The sequence below is a fragment of the Anomaloglossus baeobatrachus genome, chromosome 5 (assembly GCF_048569485.1).
Source record: "Anomaloglossus baeobatrachus isolate aAnoBae1 chromosome 5, aAnoBae1.hap1, whole genome shotgun sequence".
NCBI classification, from domain to species: domain Eukaryota; kingdom Metazoa; phylum Chordata; class Amphibia; order Anura; family Aromobatidae; genus Anomaloglossus; species Anomaloglossus baeobatrachus.
The window spans coordinates 564,524,683-564,541,099 of NC_134357.1; the positions used below are offsets into that span (position 1 = coordinate 564,524,683).

Consider the following 16,417-nt stretch of genomic DNA (forward strand, 5'->3'; position numbering starts at 1 on the left):
CTTTCTCATTCTCCATGTGTGCCCCCATAAAAATAACAAAGCTTTTGCTTACTTCCATTTCTGGACACTCGTCAGTAAAGAAGATTGTTTTAGAATGATTCTTAATGTATATCTGCACCAACTGCAACTATTTCTACTTGTGAACCCTGTGTAGGGGTGGCCGAACAATAGGTTTATGCACAACTGTAGCCTCTGGAGTATCATATACTTTTGGTTTCTCGGGACTTCAAAGGCACCGGCAGCAACTTTAAATACCTTTTTCTGTAATGGTTGTGAGGAGTATGGCATTCATACATGCCAGTCACTGCCACTTTTCATATTTACACACATCCTGCCCTGCAGCAAGAAGAAGTCACCAAGACCTGGGCACCAAATGGCAGGTGACTAAGTCAATTTAAATTAAGGAAGCAGCTTTGGACCCAGCAACCCCCCTGCTGACAAAGTAATTCAGCTAGGGAAGTGGGTGAACAACTGCAAGAATCGGGACACCTTCAAAGGCATATTGTATTTTGTAGTCAGTTTGGCTTTGGGAAAAAATGTACAATATTGGGGAGTACGTAGCTCCCAGAAATAGGGCAGGCATATTTCCAGCTTCATGACGGTGAGACACACATCACACATATTTTCCTTAATAGTGGTACATGCGTATCACCACATAATTAGTAACTGGCTGAAGGAAAAAAATAGGCACATTGTGTTTCCTATCTATGGAGAGAGAAAATCCTGATGAGAAATATGATGGTGATATCTTCCGCGTGGGACACGCAGAGGTGGAGATATAGGGAAAACTGCCAACACATAATTTTCTGGATCCTGAAGGCACAGCCCATGTCCAGCCCAGTCTTAGGTCACAAAGGGGGCGGTACATGTGAGGTACGTGGGTCCAGAAAAATCAAAGCGGACATTTTGAGGGTGTCTTTTCTCTGACAGGTCACGTTGTTTAACTTGTAAGGAAGTTTCAAGGAAACCAGTGACTGCACAGTGCCTCCCCTGTGCCAAGCCAGCACCAGGCCTAATTATAAGAAACAAGGAAACTGATCCATCTGGGTATCTGCTTGTAACCATAACTTAGTCATAACTGTATTTCTGGTATATTATCTGTAAATTTCATCTGTATATAGTGTATTTTCTAGCGTGTTCTTATGGTGATTAAATATATAATTTAATTCTGGGTTGTTCTTTTAGCTTGATGCACGAATCACATGTACATGCTCCCAGTTTAATATAATACGCTACCTGGGCTGGTGGTTTCTGGCCCAATATAGTCCCGCTAATGGACCAGGCCTATATCTAATGAGGAACTGGTGGCAGACTACAGTCTCTAACAGAAGTTCTGTCGCTTATCCATGTTATGTAAATAAAAGTTTATAACCTGACTTTAAATTCATCCATTGGTTTCATAAATTACTCTTTTGAAAGCTGAAATACTCCCAAATTTGGTTTAGGTTATGAAAATAAAGTTGCTGCAAAGCTGAAATATTGATCATTTAATGAACACAGAAAGATCAGATTTTGGCAAGACAGAAGTTTTGTCGCCTTATCATATAATGCATCCAATCCTAGTTTACATCCTCACCTGTGCTTACTAAATGATCGGTTAATTAGTGGGTGTGTATAAAAAGAAACCCAGCACCCCAGACCTTCAGTTGAACTGCAACTTGACCTCTGACAACATGCCAAAAATCCACCCTGCAACCAAAGCCTTGATTATCAAGAGGCTGAAGAACAGATCCACTGCAGAGGTGGCTGGCACCTTTAATGTTTCTCGGCATCAAGTAGAAAGAATTAAAAAAAGATTTGAAGAGACTGGAGATGTTTTTGACAAGTCCAGGTCCGGCAGACCCCGCAAGACATCTGCTCAGGAGGAACGTTTGTTGGTTAGAAAACCCAAAGCCAACCCCTCATCCACTGAAGCAGAGCTCCAAAAGGCCTGGTCACCTCAAGTTCCTGTATCCACTAGAACAGTTTGTAGGATTCTGTCTCGAAATGGCCTCCATGGTCGAATCAGTGCCCAGAAGCCAGCACTAAACAAAAGGCAATTAAAAAAACGTGTGGCATTTGTCAAGTCCTACAGCCTGCTAAACAGATGGACGCTGGAAAAGTGGCAGAAGGTGGATTTCTCTGATAAATCTTCAGTTAAATTACACCACAGCCGCCGCAAATTCTGCAGAAGACCTACTGGAGCCTGTATGGATCCAGAAAACAGTTAAGTTTGGTGGTGGAAAGATCATGGTCTGGGGTTACATTCAGTATGGGGGTGTGCGAAACATTTGCAAGGTGGAAGGCAATATCAATAGCCTAAAATATCAAGAAGTATTAGCTACCTCTTACATTCCCAATCATAAAAGGGGTCAAAATCTGCAGCAGGATGGTGCTCCATCTCATACATCCATCTCTACAACAAATTTCCTCCTGGCAAAGATCAAGGTGCTCAAGGACTAGCCAGCCCAGTCACCAGACATGAACATCATTGAGCCTGTTTGGGGTAGGATGAAAGAGGATGCTTGGAAGACAAGACCAAAGAATCTAGATGAACTCTGAGAGGCATGTAAGACTGCATTCTTTGCTATTCCTGATCACTTCCTCAATAAATTGTATGAATCATTGTTGAACCGCATGGATGTAGTCCTTCAAGCTGATGGAAGTCACACAAAATATTAAATATGGCTCTAATAGCACCACAACTTCATTCACCAATGTTATGAAACATTTCTTTGTATTAGAAGTTAATTATTTGTTTGAATTTCACATTACTTTCTGTGGGCGACAAAACTTTTGTCTTGCCAAAATCTGACTTTTCTGTGTTCATTAAATGATCAATATTTCAGCTTTGCAGCAACTTTATTTTCATAACCTAAACCAAATTTGGGAGGGTTTCAGCTTTCAAAAGAGTAATTTATGAAACCAATAGATGAATTTAAAGTCAAGTTATAAGCTTTTATTTACATAACATGGATAAGCGACAGAACTTCTGTCAGGGACTGTACTGGACTGGCCGAGAGTCCTGTTTCACTGGTCTAAGTAAAAAGGATCTGTCGGAGTTGTGAGAAAGTGAGGTGCCACGTCGGAGGTTGCACCGCCTCCTCTGTCTCCCTTCTATGTCTCCCTGTGCTCGCCTGGACAGGGGGTGTCAGTGTTACACAGCACCAAATGGACCTTACGTACCCCTTGGGGTTGCAGAACGTCACGCGTTGGCAGAAGTGACGAGGTTGTATCGCATGACTCCAATGTATTAAAGATGTCATGGGGGGGCTGAAAGGTGCAGTTTCGTCACAGATTGACAGGTTGATAAAAGAGCGGAGGGACGTCTGTGTGACCCCCTGTAATACCAATGTGATATGACTGAAGAATGAGTGTGATTAGATAGGAATCCTAATCAAAAGATAGTGATCACAGGTCTTATTGATCGATCCAAACTCAGTATCAGACAGGTGTCCTCTGGTTGACCCGATTTTACCATGATGAAGAGTATGTGTTAGTAGGTCTTGAACAAACCACTATTATGAGGAAGGAACACTTACAGTTCAATATATGCAGGAAACCAGTGGTTAATTAGCAACATGTGTAGGAAACTAGCAATGTAAAATTCACGGCTCATTGCAACATATACAGGAACCAGTGGTTAAACCAGCAACATGTGTAGGAAGCTACTGGTGCCCACAGCAGCGCGTGGTCAAGTTACATGACCATGACTCAGCAATCACATGCTGGTCACCAATTGCAATACTCAGTGCACATGGTGACCACAATGTACAAAGTTTGGTATAAAAATACAGTGATCGCTCAGTAAGACAGGGACATTTCCAGGACGCTCAAGTGGACGCACTGCGCCTGTGATGCAGAGGCCGGGTTGTCTTTCTTCTCACTAATCGAGTCCCTCCGATAAGAAAGGCGTGCTACAACATACGGTAATGTTGATGCATATTTCTGTTATTGTATAAGATTCTATGACTATAAAGTATTGCTAATGCCTATGTACCATTGATTATTCATGTGCTATTAAAATAAATAATATCTTGCTATAAAGAATCTTAGTATTCGTGCCTGATTAGGATACCAGTGAGCGCTTAGTAAGTACGGGCTTTCAGCCCCTTTTTAGGAGAACCCTCCCCCTATGGTTTGTGAGAATGGCATCTTAGCAGCTGCTCTCTTAAGCCGATGAGTTTATTTGACAGAAACCTTCCTCATTATGCCTATACCTGCATGGACCATCTGTACTGTGTGTCAGCCACAAATGTCTTCAGAGTATTATCCCACTTATGTTTTCGTGAAATATCTCATATTTTCATACCATGTCCAAGGTATTGCACTATTTGATACATTTTGGAAGCAGATACATCCTTTTTTCCCATTGTAGTAATAGCAGATGCGAGCGAGGGTGGACCCACTAGGCCGCAGTACACCTGAGATGCGTGAATAGGCGCACACCAGGTATTCATCAGAGCTTTTGAGCTTGGGTTTGGCTGCCGGTAGCCACCAGGTGCTACTCAGTGGAACGCAGTACTGTGACGGCTGGCCCCAGGGGTCAGGATACGGACACTGGCAGTCTCTGATATGTATGAATGCAGACGCGACTGCTGATGCGACAGGCATGGCTGATATGGATAGATGCAGCAGGTACTACGAAACAGATAGGTATTAGGAACACAGCAGCAGCACACAGGTAAGGGACTTGACAACTAGCAATGTGTCACTAAGTTTTGACCACATTGCCCAAGGACCTCCCATAAGGGGAGGGTGCCTTAAATATCTAGTGCCTCTCAGTTATAGGCTGACAGGCACTTCTGGGTGAGGGTGTGCTGGCCCTTTAAGAATAGGTACATGCACTCTAGGTCTCCTGGCAGGGAACTCGCATGGCGTGCACAGACCTTGTGTGCTAGTGCCAAGGGCCAGAGCAGTCGCTGCTGAGCAGCGGTGAGTGAGGGTGAGTGGGCAGACGTCCCTGCAGAGGGAGGGGGTAGGAGAGAGCGATGACATAGTAAAGGAGTAACACCTATATTGTTAAAACCTGTGACTGCTTAATACTGTGGAACATGCGTCTAAAGTTTCCCTTTAACTGGGCTCACCTGGCAAACTCATTATCACAGGTGTTTGAGATTGATTCCAGTGATCCAAACACCATGAGACACAAGACCATCCATGAGTTTATTTGAAAAACAAATCTTTATGACATCTAATTAGCATAACAATTTGGAACATGGTATATATCATACACTGTGTATACAGTATTAGTAGAAAATATTCAGTGCACATGTGTGATTTATATTTGAGCTATTGGATTCTATTTGATTTTTGTATTCTTGACATGTGACTTTTGTAATTGATATGTTTTCTTGTACAATTTGACAATAAAATAAGTTAAAAAAAAAAGCTATTTGATAAGTTTTTTGAAGCCTAAATGTGTTCCTTAAATTCAGAACATGAATATGGCTTCTCCCGTTTGTGAGCTAGCCTTTGTGTACCAAGACTTAATATCTGATAAATAGAATTTAATCTTCAAATAAAATACTTCCCACATTTTGGGTATGAAAATTTGTTCTCAAATGTGTGAGATGTGTGGTTTCCAAAAACCCAAAAAACATTTCCCAGATTCTCAAAATAGCTATGGCTTCTTCACTATATGACGTTTTTGATGTTTAACCAAATATGATTTACACGCAAAACATCTCCCACATTCTGAACATGAAAATGGCTTCTCCCCTGTGTGAGTTCTCTGATGTGTAATAAGAACTTCTTTCGTTGTAAAACATTTCCCACATTCTGAACATGAAAATGGCTTTTCCCCTGTGTGAGTTCTCTGATGTGTAATAAGAACTTCTTTCGCTGTAAAACATTTTCCACATTCTGAACATGAAAATGGCTTTGCCCCTGTATGATTTCTCTGATGTATAAGAAGAGCGCATTTCTTAATAAAACATTTTCCACATTCTGAACATGAAAATAGCCTTTCCCCTGTGTGAGTTCTCTGATGTATAAGAAGAGTGCATTTCTTTGTAAAACATTTCTCACATTCTGAACATGAAAATGGCTTCTCCCCTGTGTGAGTTCTCTGATGGGTAACAAGATGTGATTTACCTGCAAAACATTTCCCACAGTCAGGACATGAAAATGGCTTCTCCCCTGTGTGAGTTCTCTGATGTGTAATAAAAACTTTTTTCTCTGTAAAATATTTCCCACATTCTGAACATGAAAATAGCTTCTCCCCTGTGTGACTTCTATGATGCTTAACAAAAGTTGATTTATCTTTAAAACATTTCCCACATTCTGGACATGGATATGGCTTCTCCCCTGTATGAACTCTCTTGTGTGAAACAAGATTTGAATAACGATTAAAAAATTTCCCACACTGTGAACATGAAAATGGTTTCTCCCCTGTGTGACTCCTCTGATGTGCAACAAGAGTTGATTTATCTTTAAAACATTTCCCACATTCTGAACATGGATGTGGCTTCTCCCCTGTGTGACTTATCTCATGTCTAACAAGAGTATATTTATCTTTAAAACATTTTCCACATTCTGGACATGGATATGGCTTCTCTCCTGTGTGCAGTCTTTTGTGTGAAACAAGATTTGAATGACGATTAAACAATTTCCCACAATGTGAACATGAAAATATCTTCTTTCCTATTGTAGTTTTAACATCCATTCGGTGACTTTTAATTTTATTAATAGTTGTTGATGAATCATGTTTAATAGGAACAGATGCTAGATCTTTGCTGTCACGCACTGAGGATACAGATGGAATAACACAATGTTCTTCATATATGTCCTGTGGCACACCAAGATCACCTGCCAAAAAAATAAGTTTTATTACTTCTATCAATAATATACCCTGAGAAAACATTTCATCTGATAAAAAAAACACCTTCCATTAACCCCTTCACCCCTGGGCAATTTTCCATTTTTTCTCCCCTTCTTCCAAGAGTTATAAAATGTTTTATTTTTCCATCAATATAGTTATATTTTTTGCAGGGCGAGTTGTACTTTTGAATGACACCATTCATTCTGCTCCATATTGTACTGGAAAACAGGAAAAAAAATTCCCCAATGCGGTGAAATTGCAAAAAAAAGTGCAATTGTAAGCTTTTTCTTTGGGGTTTTTATTTACCTTATTCACTATTTTGAAAACCTGATCTATCATTCATTATGATTGCCCAGGTTATTATTATTATTATTATTATTTATAGAGCACCATTAATTCCATGGTGCTGTACATGAGAAGGGGTTACATACAGCATACATATACAAGTTACAATAGACAGACTAGTACAGAGGGAAGAGGGCCCTGCCCTTGCGGGCTTACATTCTAAAGGATTTTGGGGAGGAGACAGGTGGGGTGTAGGTGGGGCGGCAGCTTCGCACGGTGGTGGGGCAGTCGGGTCATTGAAGGTTATAGGCATTTCTGAACAGATGAGTTTTCAAGTTCCGTTTGAAGTTTGCAAGTGTAGTAGATAGTCTGACGTGTTGAGACAGCGAGTTCCAGAAGACTGGGGATGCTCAGGAGAAGTCTTGGAGTCGGTTGCATGAGGAGCGAATGAGAGAAGAGGAGAGAAGGAGATCTTGGGAGGACCGGAGATTACGTTTTGGAGTGTAGCGAGAGATTAGTTCAGAGATATACGGAGGAGACAGATTATGGATGGCTTTGTAGGTCAGTGTTAGTAGTTTGAATTGGATACGATGGAGATTGAGAGCCAATGGAGGGATTTGCAGAGAGGACAGAGGTGGATCATTTGGACAGCAGAATTAAGGATGGACTGGAGAGCGTGTAAGCAGGGAGACCACAGAAGAGGATGTTGCAGTAGTCGAGGCGGGAGATGAGAGCATGCACTAGCATTTTTGTAGATTGAGAATTGAGGAAAGTACGGATTCTGTAAATATTTTTGAGTTGAAGACGGCAGGAGGTGGTCAGGGATTGGATGTGTGGTATGAAGGACAAGGTAGAGTCAAAGGTCACTCCGAGGCACCGAACTTTGGGTGCTGGGGAGAGCGTGATGTTATTTATTGTAATAGGTAGATCAGGTAGAGAGTGTAGGTGAGATGGAGGAAAGATGATCAGTTCAGTTTTGGCCACATTGAGCTTTAGGAAGCGAGAGGAGAAGGAAAATATAGCCGATAGGCACTCTGGGATTCTGGACAGCAGCGAAGTGACATCTGGACCAGAGAGGTAGAGCTGAGTGTCATCGGCATATAGCTGGTACTGGAAGCCATGGGACTTTGAGTTGTCCCAGGCCAAATGTATAGATGGAAAAGAGTAAGGGTCCCAGGAGAGAGCCTTGAATGACGCCAACAGAGAGATGGCGGGATGAAGAGGTCGTGTGGGAGTGGGAGACACTAAAAGTGCGGTTGAAGAGGTATGAAGAGATCCAAGAGAGGGCGAGGTCTCTGACAGCAAGGGAGGAGAGGATCTGTAGTAGCAGGGAGTGGTCGACAGTGTCAAAGGCTGAGGATAGGTCTAGAAGTAGGAGTATAGAGAAGTGGTTGTTAGCTTTGGCAGTAAGTCATTTGTGATTTTAGTCAGGGCAGTTTCAGTGGAATGCTGTGGCGGAAGCCGGACTGTAGGTTGTCAAAGAGAAAGTTAGAGGAGAGATGGGAGGAAAGTTCAGCATGGACGTGCTGTTCCAGGAGTTTTGAAGCAAATGGGAGTAGTGATATGGGGCGATAGCTGGTAGTAGAGGTTGGGTTGAGGGAAGGTTTCTTTAGGATGGGTGTTACTGTTGCATGTTTAAAGGCAGAAAGGAAGGTACCAGTTGTTAAAGATAGGTTGAAGAGATGGGTTAAGGTGGGAATAAGGATAGTGGTGAGGTTGGGGAGGAGGTGGGATGGGATGGGGTCAAGTGCGCAGGTGGTGAGGTGCGCTTTTGAGAGAAGATGTGCAAGCTCTCCTTCGGTGATGGTGGGGAGGAAGTTTATTGGGGAAGGGCAGTGGTCTGTTATATGAAGGGTTGTGGTGGTTGAGCAGAAAAGACTTGTCTGGTTTGGTCGATCTTTTCTTTGAAATATGTGGCAAATTCTTCTGCGGAGATGAGGGAGGTTGGAGGGGGCAGTGTTGGGCGAAGGAGGGAGGTAAAAGTATTAAATAGTTGTTTGGGGTTGTGTGTTAAAGAGGATATGATAGCTCTGAAGTAATCCTGTTTAGCAGAGGTAAGGGCCAAACGAAATGTGTGAATTGCATTTTTGAATGTAGTGAAGTCTTCCTGGGAGTGCATTTTCTTCCACCACCGGTCTGCAGCCCTAGACCCTTGCCAAAGCTTTTTAGTGAGGCTGTTGTGCCAGGGCTGTCTATTGATTCGTCTCACTCTGCTGCGCACAAGAGGAGCAACTGAATCAATAGCTGATGTGAGAGTGGCGTTGTACAAAGTGGTGGCACTGCTTGTGTCATGGAGTGAAGATTTGGTGGGCAGTGGTAGGATAGAGTCAGAAAGGGTGTGTATGTTGATGTGTGCAAGGTTTCTGCTGGGGTGTACTAGGTGCTGGATAGGGGGGGGCAGGTGAGGAGGACAGGGCTGAAAAGGTCAGTAGATGGTGGTCAGATAAGGGGAAAGGGGAGGTTGTGAGGTTAGATAGAGAGCAGAGACGGGTGAAGATAAGGTCTAATGTGTGTCCATCTTTATGGGTGGCAGAGGCGGACCACTGAGTTAGACCAAAAGATGAAGCGAGGGAGAGGAGTTTGGAAGCAGCTGACTGGTGGGTGTCAGTGGGGATGTTGAAGTCACCCATGATGATAGTGGGAATGTCAGGTAAGTACGAGTTGGTAGATCCCAAATACGTATAGTTTTATCTATGTGGTGAAAAAAATGCAGACGTTTTGGGGTTTTTTTTACAAACAAAAAAAAAATAATTTGCGCTTTTGTTGCTATTTTACGAGACCCATAATGTTCTCATTTTTCAGGATCTGGGGCTCAGTGACGACTTAGAGCGCTCTTACACATCCGGCTTTTCGCCGGTTTGACGGATGAGGCACACACCAGTACAGTATGATACAGTACAGTGGCAGCGCTGCAACTTCCGGGTCACATGCTCTGGTCACATAACAGCATGTGACCGGCGCTTGTTGCGCTGCCAGTGTACTGTATACACTGTACTGGCGTGCGCCGAATCTGTCAAACCAGCGAAAAGCTGGATGTGTGAAAGCAGCCTTAGTTTTTGTATCTTGAGCTGGCAGTTTTAATTGTACCATTTTTGCATAGGTGCATTGTTTTGATCGCCTGTTATTGCATTGTAATGCAATGTTGCTGTGACCAAAAAAATCCCATCATTTTGACGTTTGGAATTTGTTTCTCGCTACGGCGTGTACCAATCAGATTAACTGATTATATCAGGCATTTCTTAAAGCGGCGATACCAAATATGTGGTTTTTTATTGTTTTATTTTTATTGGGGCAAAAGGAGGGTGATTTGAACTTAGTGAGTTTTTTTTACTTTTAAAACTTTTTTTTTTACTTTTCCTATTGATTTTACTAGTATCCCTAGAGGACTTTATGGCTACACTATCTGTTTGCTTCTTCTGATCACAGTGATGCTTCAGCATCACGCTGATCAGCAGAAATGATGTGTTCTTGTGAGTGTTGCACTCTGCTGGCATTCACAGGAAGTGAGTCATGGCAGCCACAGGAGTCATCATTTGACCACACGCTGCCATGACAACCCATTGGCACCTCGTGATCGCATCAGGAGGCTTCCGATGTTGGCTGGGAACAGTGCGGTCCCCGTCAAAGAGCATTAGATCGTGCTGTCAGAGTTTCACAGCGCAATCTACGAGGTTAAAAGGCTCGGGTGGATCTCTGATCCACTTGTGGCTATTAGCCTCACATGTCTGCTGATCAGATCAGCAGACATGTGCAGGAAATACCTCGGGCTCGACGCGGAAACCAGTGGTAACAAGACAGACACGGCCAAGAACATACCAGTATGTCCTTGGTTGTGAAAAGGTTAAAGTTCTAAATTATGTTGCAAAATCTGCTTATTTACTAAGATACTGGAGACAAAACAGTTCACATTCTCACTGAAGACCAGAAAACAAAGACCACTACATAATGATATCAGGCCACCAGGGTCGGCTCCAGCAGTTTCCAATTCAGTGCTGAATTCAGCATCTTCCTAGGTTCATGTCTCAAAGTGTTCGTCACTGCTATTTTGTACCAAGACCCTCAGTGGAGAATCATAAATGAGCATGTCAGTCAGTACTATTAGGGGGTATGTCCAGCACAATCCCTGACAGCCACATGCGTTCTACTGCAGAAAGGAGGAACGCACTTATTATGTATAAGAAGGGTTTGTAGAAAGTGGAATATTTGAATATCAAATTAATTTTTAATGAGGTTTTTTTTTTTTAGATGTCAAAAAATAGTAGGTTAAGGGAGAATGTGATAAATTTAAGTAAACATTACTCACCCGCTGAATCCATTGCCATTTCAGGTTTATCACTTTAGTGCTCCCCTCCGATCTTGGTCTACTTGACTGCTGTAATGATGAGCCCGATATTAGACATGAGCGTTGCATCTCATATACTGTGAGGCTATTGATGGGCTGCAGCGCTCACATGCTTTATATGGCACATTATGGCTGTAGTGAAGTACAGAAACTTTGGAGATAAGCACCAAAGCACCAGGGGCTGTGACTGGCGAGTAATGCTTCTCTTATTTTTCTTTTAATTACATACTTCCCCCAGCCCCAGGAGGTGGTGAACCTAAATTCTGCAACCAACTTTTATAAAAAGTCTATCTATTCTAATGGCCCATTAAGTCAAAGCTGGAAACAGAATCAGAAGTTTAAGTAAATCCACTAAGTACGTTCATAAGTTCTGCAAAATGAATGTTCATAGAAGGTAAAATAATAGGTGACATTATAATAATAATAATGTTTTATTTCTATAGCGCCAACATATTCTGCAGCGCTTTACAATTAAGAGGGGACATATACAGACAATATGAGACAATACAAAATAACAAAATTAAGATACCAGGAGGAGTGAGGGCCCTGCTCGTAAGCTTACATTCTATGAGGAAATAGGGGAGACACAAAAGGTGAATGGGGGGGAGAAAAGCTTGTTATATATGGTCCAGCCATCGATTTAATAGGGTATTTAAAAGCAGCTGCATTAATCAGTCGGTGAGAATTTATACAGGTACAGTGGACAAGAACTGGAAGTAAATTTTTTGAAGAGCAGAAAGGGACTAGATTAGATCAGGGCAGTGAGGTGATAGGCTAGTCTAAAGAAATGCGTTTTTAGGGTCCGCTTAAAGGTGTGGATGTTGGGAATTAATTGGATTGCTCTTGGTAGTGAGTTCCAGAGCATAGGCGCAGCTCGTGAGAAATCTTGAAGACAGGAGTGGGAGGTTCGAATTGTTGAGGATGTCAGTCTTAAGTCATTAGCAGAGCAGAGGGCACGGGTGGGGTGATGGATAGAGATGAGGGAGGAGATATAGGGTGGTGCGGAACCGTGGAGAGCTTCGTAAGTGAGAGTGATAAGTTTATATTGGATTCTGTAACGGATAGGCAACCAGTGCAATGACTGGCAAAGAGCAGAGGCATCAGTAAAGCGGTTGCAAAGGAAAATGATCCTGGATGCGGCATTCAGAATGGATTGGAGAGGGGAGAGTTTAGTAACAGGGAGACCAATTAGTAAAGAATTACAATAATCTAGGCGAGAATGAATGAGAGCGACAGTAAGAGTTTTTGCAGAGTCAACGGTAAGAAAAGGTCGAATTCATGAGATGTTTTTGAGGTGGAAATGACAAGAACAAGCAAGTTAACGAATGTGGGGAGTGAAGGAGAGATCGGAGTCAAATATAGCCCCAAGACAGCGGGCGTGCTGCTGGGGCGTAATGGTCGAGCCACACACAGAAATGGTAATATTGGGTTTCGGAAAGTTAGGAGAGGGAGGAAACAGGAGAAGTTCCGTGTTTGACAGGTTCAGTTTTAGATAGAGGGAGGACATGATGTTGGAGACAGCGGACAGACAATCGGTAGTATTTTGTAATAGTGCAGGGGTGATGTCAGGAGATGATGTGTACAGTTGGGTGTCATCAGCATAGAGATGGTACTGGAAACCAAATCTGCTGATTGTTTGTCCAATAGGGGCTGTGTATAGAGAGAACAGGAGGGGGCCTAGGACTGAACCCTGAGGAACCCCGACCATAAGGGGAAGAGGAGAGGAAGAGGAGCCGGCAAAGGATACAGTGAATGAGCGGTTAGAGAGGTAAGAGGAGAACCAGGAAAGAATGGTATCCTTGAGCCTGATAGAGTGGAGCATAGTGAGGAGGAGCTGGTGATCCACAGTATCGAATGCAGCAGAGAGATCCAGGAGGATCAGCAGGGAGTAGTGACCATTAGATTTAGCTGTTAGCAAATCATTAGAGACTTCAGTAAGAGCAGTTTCAGTAGAATGTAAGCATCGGAAACCGGATTGTAGAGGGTCGAGTAGAGAATTATCTGACAGATAGCGGATTAAATGGGAGTGGACCAGACGTTACAGGAGTTTGGAGATGAATGGGAGATTAGAGACAGGTCTGTAGTTAGCAGCACAATTTTGGTCCAGGGATGTTTTTTTTAAGTAATGGGTATATGCTGGCATGTTTGAAGGAGGAGGGAAAGACACCAGAGGAGAGAGAGAGATTGAATATTTTAGTTAGGTGAGTGGTGACAGCTGGGGTGACAGATTTAAGGAGATGTGAGGGAATAGGGTCACTGGTGCAGGTAGTAGGGCGAGAAGATGCGAGGAGCCTGGTGACTTCTTCTTCTGTGACTGGATCAAAGAGTGAAAGTGAGCTAGATGAAGTGTAGGAGGGCAGACAATGTGTGGTGTTATGAGCCTGGGAGGAAATTTCCTGGCGTATATGGTCAATGTTTTCTTTAAAATAATTTCATTCCAGCCCTTTGATCAATGCTATGGTGGGCACTGGGTTAATATGATGGCTGCGGGGGCAGGTGGAGAAGGGGCTGCTTCCAAAGTCTAGAAATCCCCAAACCTCTGGATTTACAGCTTCCTTCACTGCTTCTGCTTCCTCCACCTCCCCTTGGGCCTCCATCTGCGCACTCAACCTCCCCCTTAGGCCCCCTTCACATGTCAGTGATTCTGGTACGTATGTTGCCGTTTTATATGTACCAGAATCACAGACATACGCAGACCCATTAAAATCAATGGGACTGCGCACACATCAGTGATTTTTCACTGAACGTGTTTTACGTGCGGCGTAAACGCAGGTCCATGTGTTCTACACGGAGACATGCCCGTTTTTCTCTGGCATCACTAATGTTACATCGATCACAGTGTATGATCCATGTAACACATACCACAGAAAACATGAACAATTAAAATAAAAAGTAGGGTAATTATGTTCATGCATATTCACTGCACCGCCGACCCGGAACTAACAGCAGTAGACAGACACAGCATCGAGGGAGACTTCAGCAAAACGGACATCAGAGCCGGGGACAGGCGAGTATAGAAGTCTCTGATCTCAGTGTACTATCACGGAGACCACACAGAGATCACACATGTGCCAAAATCACGGCACCCGGAGGGACATATGCGTCTTTAACATGTCTGTGAAAAAAAGTGTGTGTTCTTCACTGAGGCCTTCATGAAACACGAGTACCAAAAGCGCAGATGGAATCTCCCCCACTTTCGTACAGCTCAGCCAGGGCTCAATGCAATCAGGCAGTGCTGAAATGCATTGGAGAAGCAAGTCACACAGCTTCAGAGTTGTGGACCGCTATCCAGGCTAAGTTTGATCAATGACTGTTTCCACTAAACCTGGAGCCATGGAAAGCCGTATACGGTAACGGTGCAAACCTGTTGTTGGCCTACGCCTGTCTGTCATCTTGCTGTCTCTGGTAAAGGTAAAAATGTTGGTTCGTGCCTTGTTACAGGGCTGGTCCCACGCATCCATGTTGTGGTGTTCCATTATTTGTAGTCTGTACCATTTGTTGCCACTTTTCCTATATTGTCTGACCTTAATTTTTGGAAATGTGAAGACTCCAAGTAGGGTCTCAAAATTGTCTTTTGTCTGTACTGGCAGGGGTGTGGGAGCAAAAGGCTTAATCCTGTTACTCATCCACCTTTTGATTTTTAAATCTGAAATACCAGAGGCCACATCCTGCGTGTTGCATGGACCATACCTCCCTGCTGTGCAAAGATACTATGAAGAAATGGGGAGGGGGGAAATTTAATCCATTGTCCTGCTGTCTGCCTGAAATGTTTTTAAATCTCAAGACTCCAAGATGGGTCTCCAAGCAGTGTCTTGTCTTTACTGGCAGGGGTGTGGGAGCGAGAGGCCTAATCCTGTCACTCATGCACCTCTTGATTTTTAAAATGGAAATGCCAGGCCATATTCTGTGTGCCAGTCAACGCAATCATGCAGTACTAAATGAATATGCATTGGAGAACGCAGTCACACAGCTGCAGAGTTCTGAACCACTATCCAGGCTGAGTTTGATCAATGCCTGTCTCCACTGAACCTGGAGCCAGGGAAGGCCATGTGTGATAGTGGTGCAAACTTGATGATGGCACTACGCCTGGGCAATATCACACATGTACATTGCATTGCTTCCGTCCTTAACCTGTTTGTAGAGAAATTTCTAGGCCACTATTCCGGCCTGGATGTGCTGATGCAGAAGGCACGGTCACTGCATAAGCGCATCCAGGCATACAGAATGTGACCTGGTATTTCCATTTTAAAAATGGAAATGCCAGGCCACATCCTGTGTGTTGCAAGGACCATACCTCCTTGCTGTGCAAAGACACTATGGGGAAATGGGGGGTGGGGGCAATTGATTACTTTGTCCTGCTGTCTGCCTGAAATGTTTTTTTTTTGTTTTTTTTTTAACATATCTTTTATTCAAATTTTTAAACATAACAAAATAATTAAACAGTCAATTCCATGGTCAAATAGTAAACATCAGCATACATGAGATTGATTTGTTCGTCAATGCAACTGTAAACCTTGCAAAGGAAGAAAAAATAAAAGGTAGTATCACAAACAAAGAATAAGAATGTGAGTGTGAACCCTTCCACAATTATGTTCTTGCTATGGTGTCGACTACCATCTCCATTTGGTATATGCTAAGTGTCTAATGATGGTAAAAAAAAAACCAACGGCCCTCCCAGGTCTTCCAGACAATACCATTCTGTATAGCGGAAAGCGCTAATTATTTTCAGGATTTCCTGAGGACTATAATGAAAACCAATTAATTTTTTCCACAGTGGAAAAACTTTTCCTGCTGACTTTTCTTTACTCCTTTCTGCGTCTATCAGTTCCAGTCGCAATAGATGTTTCATTTGAGATATTATTGCTCCCATTGATGGAGTGTTTGGTTTAAGCCACTCGCTAAACAAAGCCGGAAGAGCCACCACTAAAAATGTGTGGATGTTTCTATGAATCTTTATTTTGTCTACCATACTCTGAGATTCAGATTCA

General features: G+C 43.0%; 1 protein-coding gene across 1 annotated transcript in view; it reads right to left on the reverse strand.

Moving 5' to 3' along the window:
• Window positions 1-16,417, reverse strand: part of LOC142313027 (uncharacterized) — a 132,792-nt gene that overhangs the window by 38,804 nt on the left and 77,571 nt on the right. The window contains exons 8-9 of the mRNA XM_075352014.1: window positions 5,610-6,789; window positions 2,614-2,635 (exon numbers count right to left, since the gene is read on the reverse strand). Of these exons, the coding sequence (XP_075208129.1) occupies window positions 2,614-2,635; window positions 5,610-6,789 (1,202 nt within the window). The remainder of the gene's footprint in view (window positions 1-2,613; window positions 2,636-5,609; window positions 6,790-16,417) is intronic.